Here is a 16090-nt window from a genome sequence, read left to right on the forward strand (position 1 = left end):
GGTCGAAAACTTTTCAAGGAACGGGACACGACGAGGCAGGAAAAGAGGAAGGGGTGAGAGCGGCGGCGGTGGTGCTCTTCTCTCTGGGAACGCCAGAAGTCAAAGGGAAAGAGCGTAGAGGAGAGAAAAAGAAAAAAGGAAGCGAAGACACGAAGGGGAGAAAGCGCGCTTGTCGGAAAATGGAGAGGCTGCCTCGGGACTCGCTGTGCGTGATACACGACCGGCCGCAACGACACAGAAAAGATTTTTACTGCTCGCCGGAGAGATTGAACGACGCTCGTCGCTGTTGCGTGTCACGGCTCGTAGACGGTATTCTCGCGCCTGCTGCTTTTTGTCTATGACGCTTAAACGAAGCACCACGATCGTCCCCCGATCCTCCGATCGAGCGTTTTACATTGGTCTCTATGAGTACAAAGACACGGCGTTTTCCATCCTGAAGATCCCATTCGCGATGGCTCGCGAAGCGTTCAGCGTTTCCCGGATGCAATCTTTTTTAGCAACAAGTGGTCGATGTACTTCTTTAACCTGTACGTACGAAAGCTCCGATCGACCATTTGCCGCGGTGAAACTCGCTCTTAATGGCACGGAACCGAAGATCGTAGTTCCGACAGGGTCGGTGTTATTGCAGCGACGAGCTGGATGCGCTCGAACGCTACTAGCGAGAACGTCGGCGTAGAAGCGTAACCACGGGGTTCCGGCGATCGTGGAACCGGTGAACGCGTTGCACGTGTCCACTCGATACGGGATGCACGTGTCGCGTGTTTTCACTCGAAGAAAGCCTTCATTCAGCGGCTCGATGGTAGGAAGGCGGATCGTAGTCGAACGAAGAGGGTGAGCCGAGGGCCGGGAAGCAGGAAGGGCGACAAGTGGCAGAACGACAAGTGCGTATCGTGCGTGCGTCGAGAAGCACGCGGAATATCGGGGTATTACAGGGTGCACGCCGTGTGAACCTCGCAACGAGCGTTCGGTTCGGGAAAAGGAGATATCATCGAGCGGAACGCTCGATGGAGCGTCCCGTCTAGCGACATCTTTCCCCTCTTCCGAGCGCCATGGGAGCTCTCTGCGTGGGACGTTTAGATTGTGGGAAGATGGTATCGCGCCTGTACGAAATTTAGTGGCGGTAGAGGGAGAGAGAGGCGATGTATCGTATCGTTTCGTGCATCTCTCGCGATGCCCGATAATTCCAGCCCGATTTGGAGAAGATTGATGCCGAAGGTGTGTACCGTGTAATGTTTTCCCCTTTTTCCTTTTTTCCGTCGAAGAGAAACGCGCTCGAATAAAAGCGGTTGATTAACTGCGCTCATATTTCATCGGCGTCGTTGTAATTATGCGCATTCGTGCGGGCCACTTTCTTCGGAAGAGGGACGGGGTCGCGGCCTCGCGCGGTAGATTTTTCTATCCACGAAAGCGATATAAAGGGATTTATGTCCGTTTTCGCGAAAATACCGAACATCGCTGCGAAACGATTCTTTCCGACCGCCGATTCGCGCGCCTCGGTTTTAACCGCGACAGTAAATTCGGCTGTAAACGGCTAAATCTGGTACGGACGCGTTGTAAAGCAGACCGCAAGCCACAGCAACCACTTACCGCGCGAATATTAAATCTCTAAATCGTAAAGCGCACCATTACGCTGTCGTCCATTCAGCAGTTCGAACAGACAATAGAGCAGGCTGAGACATTACGCTGTAAGGAATCCCCGAAATAGGTCAGTTAGCGAGACAGCTGGTATTAAACGAGACAGGCATATTATCTGTCCGCTTGCAACGACCTTCGAAATTGGCAAATGACGGGCAGGTTCTACCTTTGGAGATTCGCGTGCTTGGTCGTGGCGTTGTAGCTGATACGCCTTTATAGAACACGTACGATCCTCGGGGACTGGTAGCTCGAATATAATCCACGGATGGTAATTAATCGGATTGAAAGTATCACGAAATAATTTACAGCGACGTTAGCGAGGAATAAAGATCGGAATGTCGAGAAAAGCAGTCGTCTCTGCGGAGGTCCTTCGTCGTCGGCTGTTAATCAAGCCTAATTAATACGGACGCGATCGGATCTGGACCCGAAGGAATTAAAAGGCATCGTTGCAGCTGGCGAGGATTAAAGTGGTAAAGGTGTTACGTATCCTATGGACTACGTTGAAACGTCAAGATTATTCGAGGATAACGAACCCGCTTTCTTGGCTGCTATTCGAAAGTAGTGAGAGGATGGGAGCACTGATATCAAAACGGGCAAGGGGTTCCGAGTCGGCCGGAAGTATAAGTCGGGGGCTATAAAGAGACTCTTCGGTGTGATCAGCCCCGAGACAAGTCCGAACGTGGTAAAGCACAGGTGTACCGCGCCATAATTTACAGCTAGCTAATAAATTTCACTCGGGGAATCTTGTTCGTCGGTTTACGCTCGAATCTGGAATCGTATCGTGGAGTGGTTGCGCGCCAAGTTCTAACGCGAGGACATAAAGCGAGCTCGGAGATATTTAGAGGCGGCATTAAGGGAAAAATAATTGTCAGCAGGGAGAGGCCGCCATTGATAAGAACGAAATGCGCGCGATGGTGCCGGCCGTTTCGACGGTAGGATGACCGTCGAACACGATTCGAAACGATCATTGAAATTTATCGTACGTCACCGATAAACGCTTCGAAACGCTCGATTAACGTTTCTCATTTCCTCGACAATGTTCGGTGGACGGATTGGCGCGCGTCGCATTCCGATTCCCCGCCGACAGAATACTTAGCCTCGTCGACGCGTAGCCGATTGGTCTTTACTATGTGAAGCAGTTTGCATTGAGGATCAGAAGTGCGATCTGTCTTGGAAATCGCGTGGAATTCCGTGGACGTGACGCGCGAGTCCCATGCTCGACAGCCTCGTTCCACTTCTCATTTCAGTTTCAAGACGATGCCCGGCCGGTGTCCAAGCGAAAGCAGCAATTCGGAAGCAGCTCGTACACCGTCGTTATCGTACGAATCGGCCGAGTTCTCTCACGAAGCGCGTACGTGCCTCGAGCGGCGAGCCACGTTGTATTTTTCTAACAGAATCCGTGGTTTTCGGTGTGAACGGAACTTAAGAGCTTGAAAGAATGTCGCGTGCAACGAGAACGCGCGCACCCTCTTCGACTTACCCCTCGCGTTACCCCGGGTATACCGTTACCGTGCTGCACCGAATCGCTACGAAAGCACGAGGAGAATACGAGAAACGACGAAACACGGATAGGAATGTACGATGACGTCACGTTTAAAAAAAAAAAAAAAACAGAGAAAAAATCTCTGAAGAAACAGGGGGAACGGAAAAATTGGTAGAGGTAATGAAGAAATTTATGGCGGGGGAAGAAACGAGCGATCCAGGAGGCACGAGGGAGGAAGAAAAAAGCGGGACAAGGCGAAAAAGGAGAGAGGCGAGGAGAAAACGCACACGAGGAAGGAATACGAAAATCGGTGGTCGATCAAGGATCGAACGTGTGTTACCTATGCGCGAGTAATAAGCCTCGATATTCCCACACGGGCCCATCCTGGCCCGCCGTGGGAAACTCATACGTGAGCGGTGCGCGCGAGTTAATCGAGAGAGACGTGTGGCGGCCTTACGAGCCGAACTATTTCGACTCGCAGGTGCGGATTTTTTGATACGGGAACACGTCGCGTCGCGTTGCGTCGTACTCGCAGCGTTTCAACGCGTCCACATATTTTATCGCGCAGCTGGAACGCCACCGTGTTACGTATTTCTTTCACGGTTAAAAATTGAAGAAATACGAGCCGACGCTTTTAATCGATCTCTCTTATTTGTCCAGATAACGATCCCGTCGATCGCCGATCAGAACCTTTACTTTAAAGGAACTGGACTGTGCGGCGTTCCGTTCGCAATTTTCATCGTAATAACGCGGTTGTGCAACGTGTTGACGTCGCCGATCGGTAATTTTTAGACGGGGGTAAATCGCGTCTCCGCTGCTGGGAAGAAGCTTTTAATGTTTTAATCTTGCGAAGCGTATTAAAATCGCTGCGAGGAAGCTTAACTGCGTTCCGGTACGGCCGGTATCGTCGCGGACCACGCTCGATCGGTTGTTTATAATTCTTCGCGTGCACTAAGGAAGCAATTTAATAATAATAACGGCAGCGGCACACGGATTCTACACGGCCGAGTGTACGCAATCATCGTATATCTATATACATACGCGTATATAATCGTTTATCATAATAATGCACACGCGAGTGTGCGTGCCGCTTAATGTACACACCCATACAAATGGACAGCTGATTGCAACTTATGTTGCCGCAGTTATTATCGTCGTCCGTCGAGAGGGAAGAAGAATTAACCGAGCCCGATAGTTCGTGTCCCAGAATTTTGTCCGTGTACACACGCACACGTAGTCGGGGGTCGATCGGGGCCAGGGGAGAGAAAAGATGCCAAGAACGGAATACATAGAAGGTGAATCTGGGCCTTGATCGGGTCTTACATCGCAGCTGCAGGTGCCTTTAGAAATTGGCGGCATAGCAGACTCGAGGTAGGGTTGACGAGAGAAGTTCTCGAAGGGGGACCGAGGGCATCGGGCCGTCGATGCTGCACGCGCCTCTGACACACCGATGCCACCGATATCTTCTTAAACTTTCCTATCCGCTCATTCATGCCCGTCTAAATGCCTATAATTTCCGGGATGATTACAGGGCACCGTAACCAACGCCCTATAGACCCATGCTGTTCCACCGCGAGAGCTCGTTACACGAGACCCCCGAAATTGAAACGGAACGAGCTCCCTCGCCTTCCCTTCTCTCTCTTTCGCCTTTTCTCGTGCTTTTCCTCTAACTTCGACTTACCCGAGCCACCCTAGCGACCATAACGATATCTAAATTTTTCGTTCTGCTCTCATCGACCCATTCATAAACTCGTTCGCAGGATCATTGCAGGTTGCTCCAGTTAAATAAACAGAGAAATTGAATGGCGAAAAGGCAGGGAACAGCTGGCTCCCTTTTTTTCGATTTTGGAGCTTCACTTAGCCAAGTTTTTACACTCGTGTCACGTTCCGCTTCGAAACACGATGCTTTCAGAGTGGCAACGAATTAATAACGAAGCACGAAACGGCCAACACGCCCCGTGTTTTAGCAGAGTCGAGATCCGAAATCGAAAATCACTTGAAAAATTAGCGATGAAAGATACGTTCGGGCCAACTTTCGAATTCGCGTGAACTGTAAGGACGATTTAATCGCGTTACCCGGTACATATATCGAATAGTTAATTCGATAAAACTGATCCGACGTCGTTGGCGGAATCGTTCCGGAGAAAAGTGCATCGTGTCGATGGCATCGTGCCCGCGACAAAGCTAGCCCCCGATGATCGCGTGCACGAGAACATGCTTTTAATTGTAATGCGTCAATTAAGAGGGTAACACAGATTTGATTCCACATCTATAATCGGAATTGGTTAACGGAGTTTAAATTATATCGTCATATAGAACGTATCTATTTTTTGCCAGAATAGAGTCGTTCGAACTCTTTTTACCGATCCTATTCGAGCATACGAAGTATCGATCTCACCGGTATACCCTGCGGAGTATTCGCGGAGGTTAAATTGGCTCACGCTGTCGTTGTTATCAATTTTCACGACAATTTTTTGAAACGTCGTACAATTTTCCATATTCGTTTCATGGAACGCGCTATGGCGAATGTTTCAATGCTCCAGCGGAACTAAACCAGTACACTATGTTATTATGATAACGCGTGACAGTGCAATCCACCTGTGCTCGGTGTAAATTATTTAAAATACAGCTTCACCTAATATACGAGTCTTCTAATTAGTTTAAACGCTATACTGTCGGGGAAAAAGTTACGCAAAAATGCAAATGGTCGCCTATTACACGATAATAACGCGTTAGCACGGAAAAAAAATGTAATAAATCAGTAACGTAAATCATCCGTACCGGTTCCTATCGATCTTAACGCACACGTGATTTCTCTTTCGATTCGAAGCGAAAGGATACCGGTGTTTGCAAAAACTGTAACGGTTCGATCCCGATCTCCCACGCTTTTTTCGTTCGACCGCGGACCGAATCGATCGAATATCCCGATCACGAGAGTATCGTAGCAGCGGGGGAAAAAGAAATCAACTGCTCACCTCCTGTTGCTGAATTAGGAAGTCGGGAGCGGGTGGTGGCGGGGGTGGTTCCGTGGCGGAAACCTCTTGAAGCAGTCCCACGTGCTCCCAGCAATCTTCCGATATGTCCATGATCGTCCCTCCTCTTCCTCCTTCTTCCTGTTCAAATGTCTTCGGGGCGAACGAGACACAAAATCCGCGCGGCGGGACGTCGCGACTCGGATCAATCTGTTTCTCCTGGTCGGTTGTCTGGTTCCCAGATCTCTCTCTCTCTCTCTCCCTCTCTCTCTCTTTCTCTCTCTCTCCCTCTCTCCTTCTCTGATTTTCTCCCTTAACAGCTGGTTTCGTGGAAAAACCGGAAACTATATCTAGACACGCTTGGTCACTCTATCTTTTCTTTTCTTTTCTATTACCAAGTGTCTCCCTTCTTTCTCCCTCTCACGATGGCTGTCTCCGCAGCCGGAACTCTGTCACTCGTGAACCGGGATACGTATAGCAGTTCGAGGTAGTCGTAGACGAACGACGCGCGAAAAAACCGAACGGAGAACGCACGAACACACGGTAACCGTCGACACGGCGTGTCGCGTGACCCGCGTTCTATGACGACGACGACGGCGTCGAGGACGACGACGGCCGTCGGTGGTGGTCAGTCGGCGTGGAATGAAGTTGGCCCGCGGGTTAGGTTGGGTTAGCCGAGCCGGAGTTGCAGCATCAGCGGAGAGGGACGAGAGGGCAGAGCGCGCGAGCGAGCGAGCAAGCCGCCGAAAGAGGGGAGAGAGAGGAGAGAAGAGCAGAGAACAGAACGGAACAGACCGGAGTAAGCGAGCGTTCGAGCGAGCGAGAGGTGTCGAGGGACGAACCAACGAGGTAGAACGAGATACGAATAGTCAGAGAGCTGGAGAAAGGGGAAAAGAGAGAGGGAGAGAGAGAGGCGTAAGGCGTAAGTCTGCCCTAGTCGCTCGCTTAACCGTGCAGGAGGTGGCGCCAATATAACCCGTACTCCACCTCCGTCCGACAAAGAGCTTGCGTATACCTGTATGCGCCTGTTGGTAGGCCATACCGCCTACTGACTACCGTATTGCAGGATTTGCGTCCGTGCCGCCTGTAATTATTCCGATTTCACTTATATTCCGTCATACCCGATGTTTTTACGTCCTTCGTTTAACCGCTGCTCCCCTCGATGTACCTTTTCCCGCGCGTCTACGCCGCTCGGAGAACGTGACTTTGTACTTCTGCTTCCAGCCTCTGTGTGGGTTAAGCGAACAAGCTTCACGATTCCGTCTACGTTTCCGCGATGACATCTTAGGAAATGTAAATGACGACGCCCTCGCGTTACGGAAATCGTCCTCTCCGACGTCAGTCCGATCGGTCAACCGAACACACAGGCTATCGATGCGCGCTGTAAATCTCCTGACCGGCGGTTAACACCTTCCTCCACCGCCGAGACGTTCTTCCCGACTAACGTATGTATATTACGTTACTTATCGCAATTACCGCAATTCTCCATTTCCTCGAATCGATCTGTCGACACAGGGACAGAGAACGATAGCTGGCTGGCGCCGATAAACGATCGTTATCCATGATCGAACTGCCCTTACCTTTCACGTATACCTCCCGGTAATCGGCGACGACGTGGGCGGCGTAGCGGTCTCTCTGAGACAACGCGAACCTCTTGCGTGAACTTGCAAAGGGTGCCCTGTGATCGTGAACGAACGTCCTCTCAAAGAGCCGGATGTTCCCTCTTCCATGTCTCGATCAACCATCGCGAGTGCGTGCCATTTGCATTGACATGTTCTTGTCTTTAACCAGCTCGTTCGTACCTGTAAATTTACATTAAACTTAGATTTATATTTTTCAATTCAAACAGGATGCAGTGAAAAAATCCGCACATCCTATCCGCATTTACGCGAAGCATATATTTTACGCGAGTGCATTGCGCGCATAAACATCAGTCTATGATACTTTGTCTTCGAGAACGTTCTCCGCTTCCTCGTTGCATCGAGGTAAGATTTTTCACGGGAACTCTTCGTGACCGGTTTCCTAATAAGCTCGCAGGTGGGTTGAAAAAAGTTAATTGTGCCTGTCGTTATCGTGCGTCATCCACTGTTTACTATGCATTCATATTGTACAGAAGTCGTGGAACGCGAGAAATACTTTATGAGAGTAGATTAGCGGTTTAGCAGGCGCGTTATTACACGCTGTCACCGGCGCGTTGCCTGCAACTTTTTCCAGCGTTTCTTGCGACGTTCGTTACTATGCACGACAAATTGTAATATAGCCGGGAAGAGTGATTCGCGCGATAGGTGCACACTCGTTTCGGAAACGCGTGCTACACCTCGAGCGTAATGACAGTTCACGTGCGTCAACGGAACCCTATAGTTAGAGTTTCACACTTTTTACCAGCGATACTCGCCGGTCGCATCAGCACGAGCAAGACGTTGGACAGATTTTTCGCGAGCTTACAACTTGACACATATTTAACGCGTTGTCCGGCAGTGTACTCTTTGATAGCCACGAATACTTTTCCGCTGTTCGCGCAAGCTACACGGCAGTGCGCGACTTAACACGAGTGAGCGCGCGAGTAACGAGACGCGTACAAAAGAAAAGAAGAAAGAACGAGCGCGAGTACATCGAGCAGCAGGCTGCAGTCGAACGGAGGGTTGGAATGCGATATGAATGCGTTAATGCGTCGTTACTGACAGCGACACGAATCGTTGATAGTATTTTTGGCCCTTCTTCGTATCCGGTGTACCCACCACTGGTACGTCGACGTTCATACAGTCAGCCATTGCTTCACTTTTTAATTTCTTTTTTGTTTGTTTTGCAAAATCCCTCTCCTCCCCCCCCCCCGCATTGGCGGGACGCGTTTTAATTTGACTGCTACCGTTCGCGTCGACTGGCGTACCTGGCTTAAAATTCTACTAATAGTCGCCACTTGGCAGTCGCTATTATCGCTCGGACACACTCTGAAATAGCACGGGTTGTCACATCGGTGTCAAAGATTGATCGCAACAGACTGTGACATTCTCATGGAACGTCGGGGCATCGATAAACGCAATTGCTGCCACATTGAAAACTCTCCGAATGACTGCTCCAATCGTTAGTCATTTTGAAAAATTCTCGACGATATTTATATTTCGGATAGTTCTATCGGGATGCCGCGTCGTTTAATAAAAAGTAAATAAATAAAATAAACCGTCGACTGTGCTTTTCCTCTGAAATAGGACATGTATTTATACGAGATATTGATCTATGATCGCGTGTTAAATGTTTCGCGTGAAACGTACGGGCAAACAGTCGGTCAATTTCCGTGGTATATGTATTGCCGAATAAAAAATGCGGAGCTATTAGCCGCGCCAAGGTATACTTTGCTCTTTTCATGGACCTCTAACCACCAACGACAACGCGACCCCGTAGAGTGTTGATCGAGCCCTCGACTTTGTATGCACGGAAAGCCGCTTTACGACGTCAACGAAGGGGACACGCGCGCTTCGGTTGGATACCAGCCATGATAATATGTAATGCCTGTATAGAGCCAAGTGCTCGATTGCGAATCTTTGAAGTCCGAACTGGCTTTTCGCCGACAAACCGGAGCCGCTACGATCAAGTACTAAAAATCATCCGGTAAAACTATGAGAAAGCCAAACATACAGCTCTCGGTGGTCATACTCGCGGGCATCGGCTGCTTCACAGTCCTTATATTCGTTCTTTTTTTGGTACGTGGAACGAGCGTATATACGGGCGAGCACCTGTGGCCACTTTAAACGATGCCGTGGTAAACGGTAGTCAGGATAGATTGAACGGTCCGATAGGGTTTTAGCTCTCTTCTTTTGCAGCGAGGATCGGGACTCGCGCTTTAACCCCTCGACTCATTAGAGCCCATAACTCTGTTCAGCGAAACGTTTTACGTTGGCTGCCGTGCGGTATACGTAGCCACCGAAAGGAAGCCCCGATGCATTATACCGTATCTTAGCTTGCGACGCGTATCTCTCATGTTTCGAACGAAATTTATTCCTCGAACGTAGAGTTACGGACTCGTTAGCTGTGTACATTAATCGCGATAACTGTTTCAGAACTGAATGATCGGACCTTAATGTATAATGCAGCGTATAATACCGTAATAATTGTACGGAATCGACCTCGACGGACGTGACGTTCGACCACTGGCTTCACTTTTTTTCACTCGTCTCCTCGAAACACAGTTTTTAGGGGATCGAGACGACGAGTTCGACTAGATACGCGCTGGCTTTGTTGTCTGTTATTGCCGTTTTTCCCGCGGACCTCCCACTGTCCTTCTAACGAGACCACCAAAGGTACGGCGAGTAAAAACCGTGCAAGAAACTTGCCAAAGTACGCTCTTTATACGGGATGTTTTATATCGTAGCCAATTCGAGTGAGTGCAGTCGCTCCAATTATGGACGAATATATAAGTCGCTCCTGTTGGATACGCGCTACCATTGCGACCCTTTATATGGCAAAAACGATAGAGAGCGCGAAGTCCGTCATCGGGTTCAGGTCGAATTTACTGTTACACGTCGGCGTTGCTTGCCATCCGTGGAGAGGACAGCACGATCTAGAAGCTGTTTTTTGCCAGCCACGCGAGCGCATTTGCACCTCCACCGCGCGTTTCTTAGTTCGTGCGTGCATACACGCGAGTAACTCACGACGTCCCTGCGAAACGTTCCTCTGGAATCTTTGACAAAAACCGAGCTGGCGTTAGTTCCCTCGTTCCGCCCCGTTCTCCTCGCCGCGAGATACATACGTTCCGGTAAACCACAACAGGAAAAGGATTTCATTTGAAAAAAAAAAAAGCTAAAAACGGAAAACGTAGACCCTTTATCGCGGTTGTTCTTTCGCGAATAGAGTCGATTATGCGAATAGCTCGATCGAGTAACAACCGTGCTACATCGATGTATCTGCTTCGCGGTTTGGTTTTGTTGCATGAAAACCAATGGTATAGTATACCATATCCAATACTTTCATGTATGGGGTGAGGTTATACGAAATACAACAGTCCGTTTTCAAACTATACTTCTATTCGAAAACGAGTAGCTTTTGTTGCGGAACAGAGCCTACCGAAATTTTGACATTACCTGTTTGCGTTTTACGTAGTCGCTGTTAGAATTTTTAAAATGGAAAAAAAAGATGGGGACGCGAGTTGAAAGTAGAGTTAAACGTGTCTCGTCTGAATAAACTTGTTGTCGAAAACGCTTGACATTAATAAAGGCACACCTTGTATGCGAGCAGGATTCACGGTTACAAAGGAGCAAGTGTGCGTTGAAGTAACGTTTCACGTTGGTCGAAAGTAAAAGAAGTTGGCGGAAACCATACATTACATAATGAATTCTTGTACACGGTCGGATAAACGTGTACAGTAAAAAAGCATTCCCCTGTTGCATTGTCCAAGAATTAATTAAAATGGCGCGAGAACAAACGGGTTGGGAGAATTATAGGGAGGGTGGGGAAGGGGAAAGAAAAGAAGCTTGCGGTTCTCGTCGGAATCCCAGCGGCGACATATCACTGGGCGGTAGATCACACGAACTCTTTTGCAGTTTGCACCAGACGGATAAAGCGCTGCAGCGGCTGCAGGCTCGCGCATCTTTTACGTATGCACGAGCATAAGCATAACGCAAGGGAACATGGGTAGATGATATCGTGGATGCACCTACGGGGCCACGGGGCGTCGACGCGATTCCTTTGTCCTCGTTCTTGGCCGCTCGTTCTTCTTGTTGCAACCGCTTCGCCCCCGGACGACCTCTTGGTGCACACATTTTGTTCACGGAAATACCACGGCCAATCTCGTGCATCAATCCTGCCGGGTTTAGAATTGTATCAAAGAACACGCTGCATGTCGGCTACCGCGGTCAAAAGATTACCATCTGATCTCCACGAGATCCCTGATATTGTTATTTGGCGTGGTAAACCATTTTTCCCTTTTCTCCGCAGAGACACAAATCCGTATCCTCGCGGTTGTAATTATTTTAATCGAGCCGATCTCTGATCGTGATGATCCTTGTAAAGTGGTGTTACAGAATACGCTTAACGCGCGTTCATGGCCGTGTTTAACAGCATTGTCATTTCGGCGAAACGATAGCAACCATTAACGATACTTGAAAAATTACGTATTTAACTCGTGAATCGTTTGACCGTTGCAGAGTCTTACGCGGATCGAGCTCAATCATTAGTCGTCATTTCATTAGAATATCGCCGATAAAAGGGGTTTAATTATAAAGGCACCACGACGCTTCCTGTCCGTGGACACGCATATGCGTGCCGCACGTATACTCCGTCCCTTCTAGTATTCTCCCTTCGTCTTTTGTAGCTTGTATATATTTTTACACACGGTAGGTGATTAGTAAGGCCATTTTCTTCATTACAAAACATTGCTGCGAAGAACTGTTCTCATTATAACTCCGTGATTATCTGGATAATCTTGTTCAAGACTATACGTATTATGCAAATCATAGACTTTCTTCTTTGTCTGTCGTATCCAGGCATCGTGACGATTATATCAACACCATTAAAAGGCTTGACTATCCGATCTTGTTATAAATTAAGTAACTTTCGCGCAAGATTTTATCGTCGCCTATCTTTTTTAATATCTCGTCACAACAAAACGTCAGGGTGCGTGTTCCTTTTAATGTCGAATAATAGATGTGCAATCGAGAACGTATAATTTTAACTTACACGTACGATAACCTTGGGTCCCAAGGTACTGATCTTAATGGCACCCTTGGGTAGTTAATAGTGCCTCTCATTTCAAATATACGTACAGCAGCATTTATTGTATCATCTAGTTAACGTGAATTATGGCACCAGTTTTAATTTTAAGTCATACGTTTCGTGTAGTATGTAATTAAAAAATTAATAGTGGTCCGCTTGATTCGAACTTGTAAATGTATCAGATAACGTAACAAAAGTCAATTACTTCATCGACCATCGTCGATGCGTATAGCAGCACTTAAATCGCAGTGTTTAAAGTTTAAAGCTCTATCTGGCCGTGCACGGTTATTCACATTAGTTTGTGCGACGAGTTCGTCAGCCGGATGTTTGCATCGATGGAATATAACGCGTCGGGCTGCTAAAAGGTTTTACGAATCGTCTATTTGCGCGGGCAGAATCAAATATCTAGTTCCATCGACGGTTAATACGTTCGGCTCCGAAGTGAAAAATCGGTTTTCGCGTGGCCGCTGGTTTTTATGTACGTGTATCGCGACATGGGATGCGAGCTAGCAGCTGGATCGCGCGTTACATATTCCATCGCGTCCTACACGATTATAATACAATTAAATTGACTGCTATTATGTGTTATGCATGAGGAGTAACGATTGCACTCGTTACTAATGATGTTAACAATTTTTTTGCGGTGCAATATGATTACAGTTCGTTAGTACATTATTAAAGGAAGAAATTACACGTTGCGTTCATGTATGCATTTTCACGCATACATAATTTTTATTTGCATTTTTAAGTAGCAATTAGACATCGCTCACTTGCTCCAATGACGTATAATGCGACGGAAGGTTTTCACGATACCACCATCTACAGTATATTAATACGTACTAGACGTATATATTCCAGTTAGTTATATTGGATTTAGAGAAATTACGTATATATCAGTTGCCTTCGATTAACAGAATCGGAGACCAGTTGTAACGCGTTCTGAATTCATTGCGTGTATCGTGCGACACAGAGGTCGTTTTTATCGACAGCACAGCGAGGCAGTGAAGATAGTGGCGCTGCTGTGCCGACCAGTAGTGACAAGATGGCGACGCCCAGTGAACTGTCTATCGAAGAGATTCGCGAATATTTATTGGAAAATGGGGGCACTGCTCGTAATCACGATCTGGTGAAGCACTTCAAGAAGTTCCTAACGGATCCGGAAACACAAGGTATGTTGAAAATCTGATATACGACGTAGTCGGATCACTGTCTCACTTTCGCAAGGTGTGACCCTGATGTTACACGGTGTGCTGTGTGTAAACACGGGCAGGTCTTAATACTCGTCACACCGGGAGTCAAATCTAACGATACTTAGTGAATATTGCGCAAATTTACATTGCAGTCGAGGCACGAAATCGGTTCAAGGAGTATGTAAACACCCTGGCTACTATAAAGAACGAAGAGGTGCGTCATCGAGTAGCAATTTCCTTCCGCCTTGACAGCAGCGACTTGTTGCACGTTTTGCGACGTTGCCAGTTTTTCCAATATGTACTTCGCGCAATTGTTGGAAAATGAGGTTATCTAGGAAGCTTTTTTTGTCCAAGATTTTCTTACTGTTTCTTATCGAGCACTGCGTACTATATATATCGTCGTAAAGCGTACTAGGTATTCTTTTTATTTAGACAAATAGAGGTGTAAGAAAGCTAATGTTGATATATAACATTTAAATATTCGAATGGTAAATTCGCAAAACGTAATACTTACGTTCGTTCATACTGCAAAGTCGAGTCTATCCATGCATCATAAAGAAATTGCTCGTGCAGGGTGAAAGATATTTGGTTCTGAAGAAGAAGTATCGTCTAAATTCTCTGCAACTGGCGCCTCCGGATCAAAACGGATCAGCTATTTCCACTGCCGATATATCTACCCCGGTTTCTCCGTTACGAGTCCCGCCACCCTACCGGTCCCCACCTCCCGCACCCCTCAGTCCGCCGGCGAATAATAATACGAACGCACATCGCGAGGAGTCGTGCTCGAATTTCTCCCGCGAAGAAGTCGCTATCAGTGCGCAGAAAAATGGCGTTGATCATCAAGTCGAGACCGGATTTTCAACATCGTCACCTCCCGTACCGCCACGCCGTAAAAGTCAAGATAAGATCAAGATCGAGAATAAGGAGAACGTGGACAAGAATAAGGGAGGATCGGAGGCTGTTATCAAGGTCAGTATTTGCCTTATACAAGTAAATGCAATAAAAAGAAACGTGAAATTTTATTCGGATTATGTAAGGGAAGGGGAGGTGCGGTATCATTTGGTCAAGTTTAATTAACTAGATAATTAAATGGATATCAATTTTTTCATATTCCGTCTGAGATTCGTTTATAATACCGGCAATCATAACTCGTCAAGGTGTACGAGTGTTTGATAAAAGTTCACGTTTCTCGTACACACGCAAGCCACGTAGTATATGTTCTGCCTATAGTGTCCTGGTTGTGGCCGTATATGTAAATAAGTGTGCAAACGATAAAATGGTTGAACACGTTTTCGCTTTATCGGGTAATTACCGAGGCCAGATAATTTTGGTATTATTGCGCAATAGTGTTGCGTGTACATGGTTTGGTTATGTAGAAAGGTGTTCATGGTTACAGTAAATGTCACTTACGCGGTATGATAGCGTACGCAGCACACTCGACACTGGTGTTCCTCATCCTCTATCGAAAGCTTAACGCCCTTGCATAACGACACTGGTATCCTCGTCATAAATAATCGAAAATCTTATTTTCACAGCTGTCATTGTTCTCGCAGTTATTTAGCATGCTTAGATACCACCGAGTATTGATGTGTCGCTTTAATTAGTATTGTAGCATGATAGTATGACATAGATAAGCACCTCTATCTAGCGTGTACTAGTCTCGTCGACTATTTATATGTCAGCACATGGTTTTTTGTCACCCTTTCTGTGTTACTCTGTCGCTGTTTCGTTGTTGGCTCCGCCTTTTATCAGTAGCTGGACGTAGCGTTACGTGTTACTATTCTCTGAGTCTTGACAATCCGAGATATTAAACATGCAGGAAGATGAGGCCGTCGCGACGAATCCGGGCTCAACCGAGCAATTAAGCTTCCGCGAACGGATGCAACGTTTCAACCGGATGGCTAGCGAAACCGATCTCCAAGGCAGGCCTAACGGCACTATCACACCTACTAAAAAGCGATCTGACAAGGTAACCGATAATCTAATAATTTTTTGCCTTTCTCCCTCTTAAGACGGTCAGCGATGCTCGCCGGAGTATTTTTCTTTCACCGTCATAACACTAGAGTCGAGGCAATTATTTTGCCGTTCTTTCATAAGATCATACC

The 16090-nt window shown here is 47.3% G+C and overlaps 3 protein-coding genes across 9 annotated transcripts in view; 1 reads left to right on the forward strand and 2 right to left on the reverse strand.

Annotated features, from left to right (window-relative positions):
- LOC122569408 (homeobox protein caupolican-like) overlaps positions 1-6218 on the reverse strand; it is a 76130-nt gene extending 69912 nt beyond the window's left edge. The window contains exon 1 of the mRNA XM_043730405.1: positions 6094-6218. Coding sequence (XP_043586340.1) covers positions 6094-6204 — 111 coding nt within the window. The 5' untranslated portion in view covers positions 6205-6218. The remainder of the gene's footprint in view (positions 1-6093) is intronic.
- An 817-nt stretch (positions 6219-7035) lies between these two features.
- LOC122569830 lies at positions 7036-8861 on the reverse strand. The gene is made up of 3 exons (XM_043731457.1): positions 8769-8861; positions 7671-7789; positions 7036-7174 (listed from the first exon to the last, which is right to left on the reverse strand). The coding sequence occupies exons 1-3, from the start codon at positions 8859-8861 to the stop codon at positions 7036-7038; spliced, it is 351 nt and encodes a 116-aa protein (XP_043587392.1).
- A 4944-nt stretch (positions 8862-13805) lies between these two features.
- The window catches only part of LOC122569410 (ankyrin repeat domain-containing protein SOWAHB), a 112589-nt gene continuing 110304 nt past the window's right edge, over positions 13806-16090 (forward strand). For 6 of the 7 annotated variants that reach the window (XR_006317442.1, XR_006317443.1, XM_043730409.1 and 3 more), the window contains exons 1-4: positions 13806-13964; positions 14138-14199; positions 14559-14954; positions 15805-15954. Coding sequence is in view for 5 of the 7 variants with exons in the window: in XM_043730409.1 (XP_043586344.1) it covers positions 13838-13964; positions 14138-14199; positions 14559-14954; positions 15805-15954 (735 nt within the window). In the remaining 2 variants the exon portion in view is untranslated. Of the gene's footprint in view, positions 13965-14137; positions 14312-14558; positions 14955-15804; positions 15955-16090 lie in introns of those variants that run through there. The other variant, XM_043730412.1, reaches the window with a different exon arrangement.

This window comes from Bombus pyrosoma, linkage group LG7 (assembly GCF_014825855.1).
Source record: "Bombus pyrosoma isolate SC7728 linkage group LG7, ASM1482585v1, whole genome shotgun sequence".
In the NCBI taxonomy this organism is placed as follows: Eukaryota; Metazoa; Arthropoda; class Insecta; order Hymenoptera; family Apidae; genus Bombus; species Bombus pyrosoma.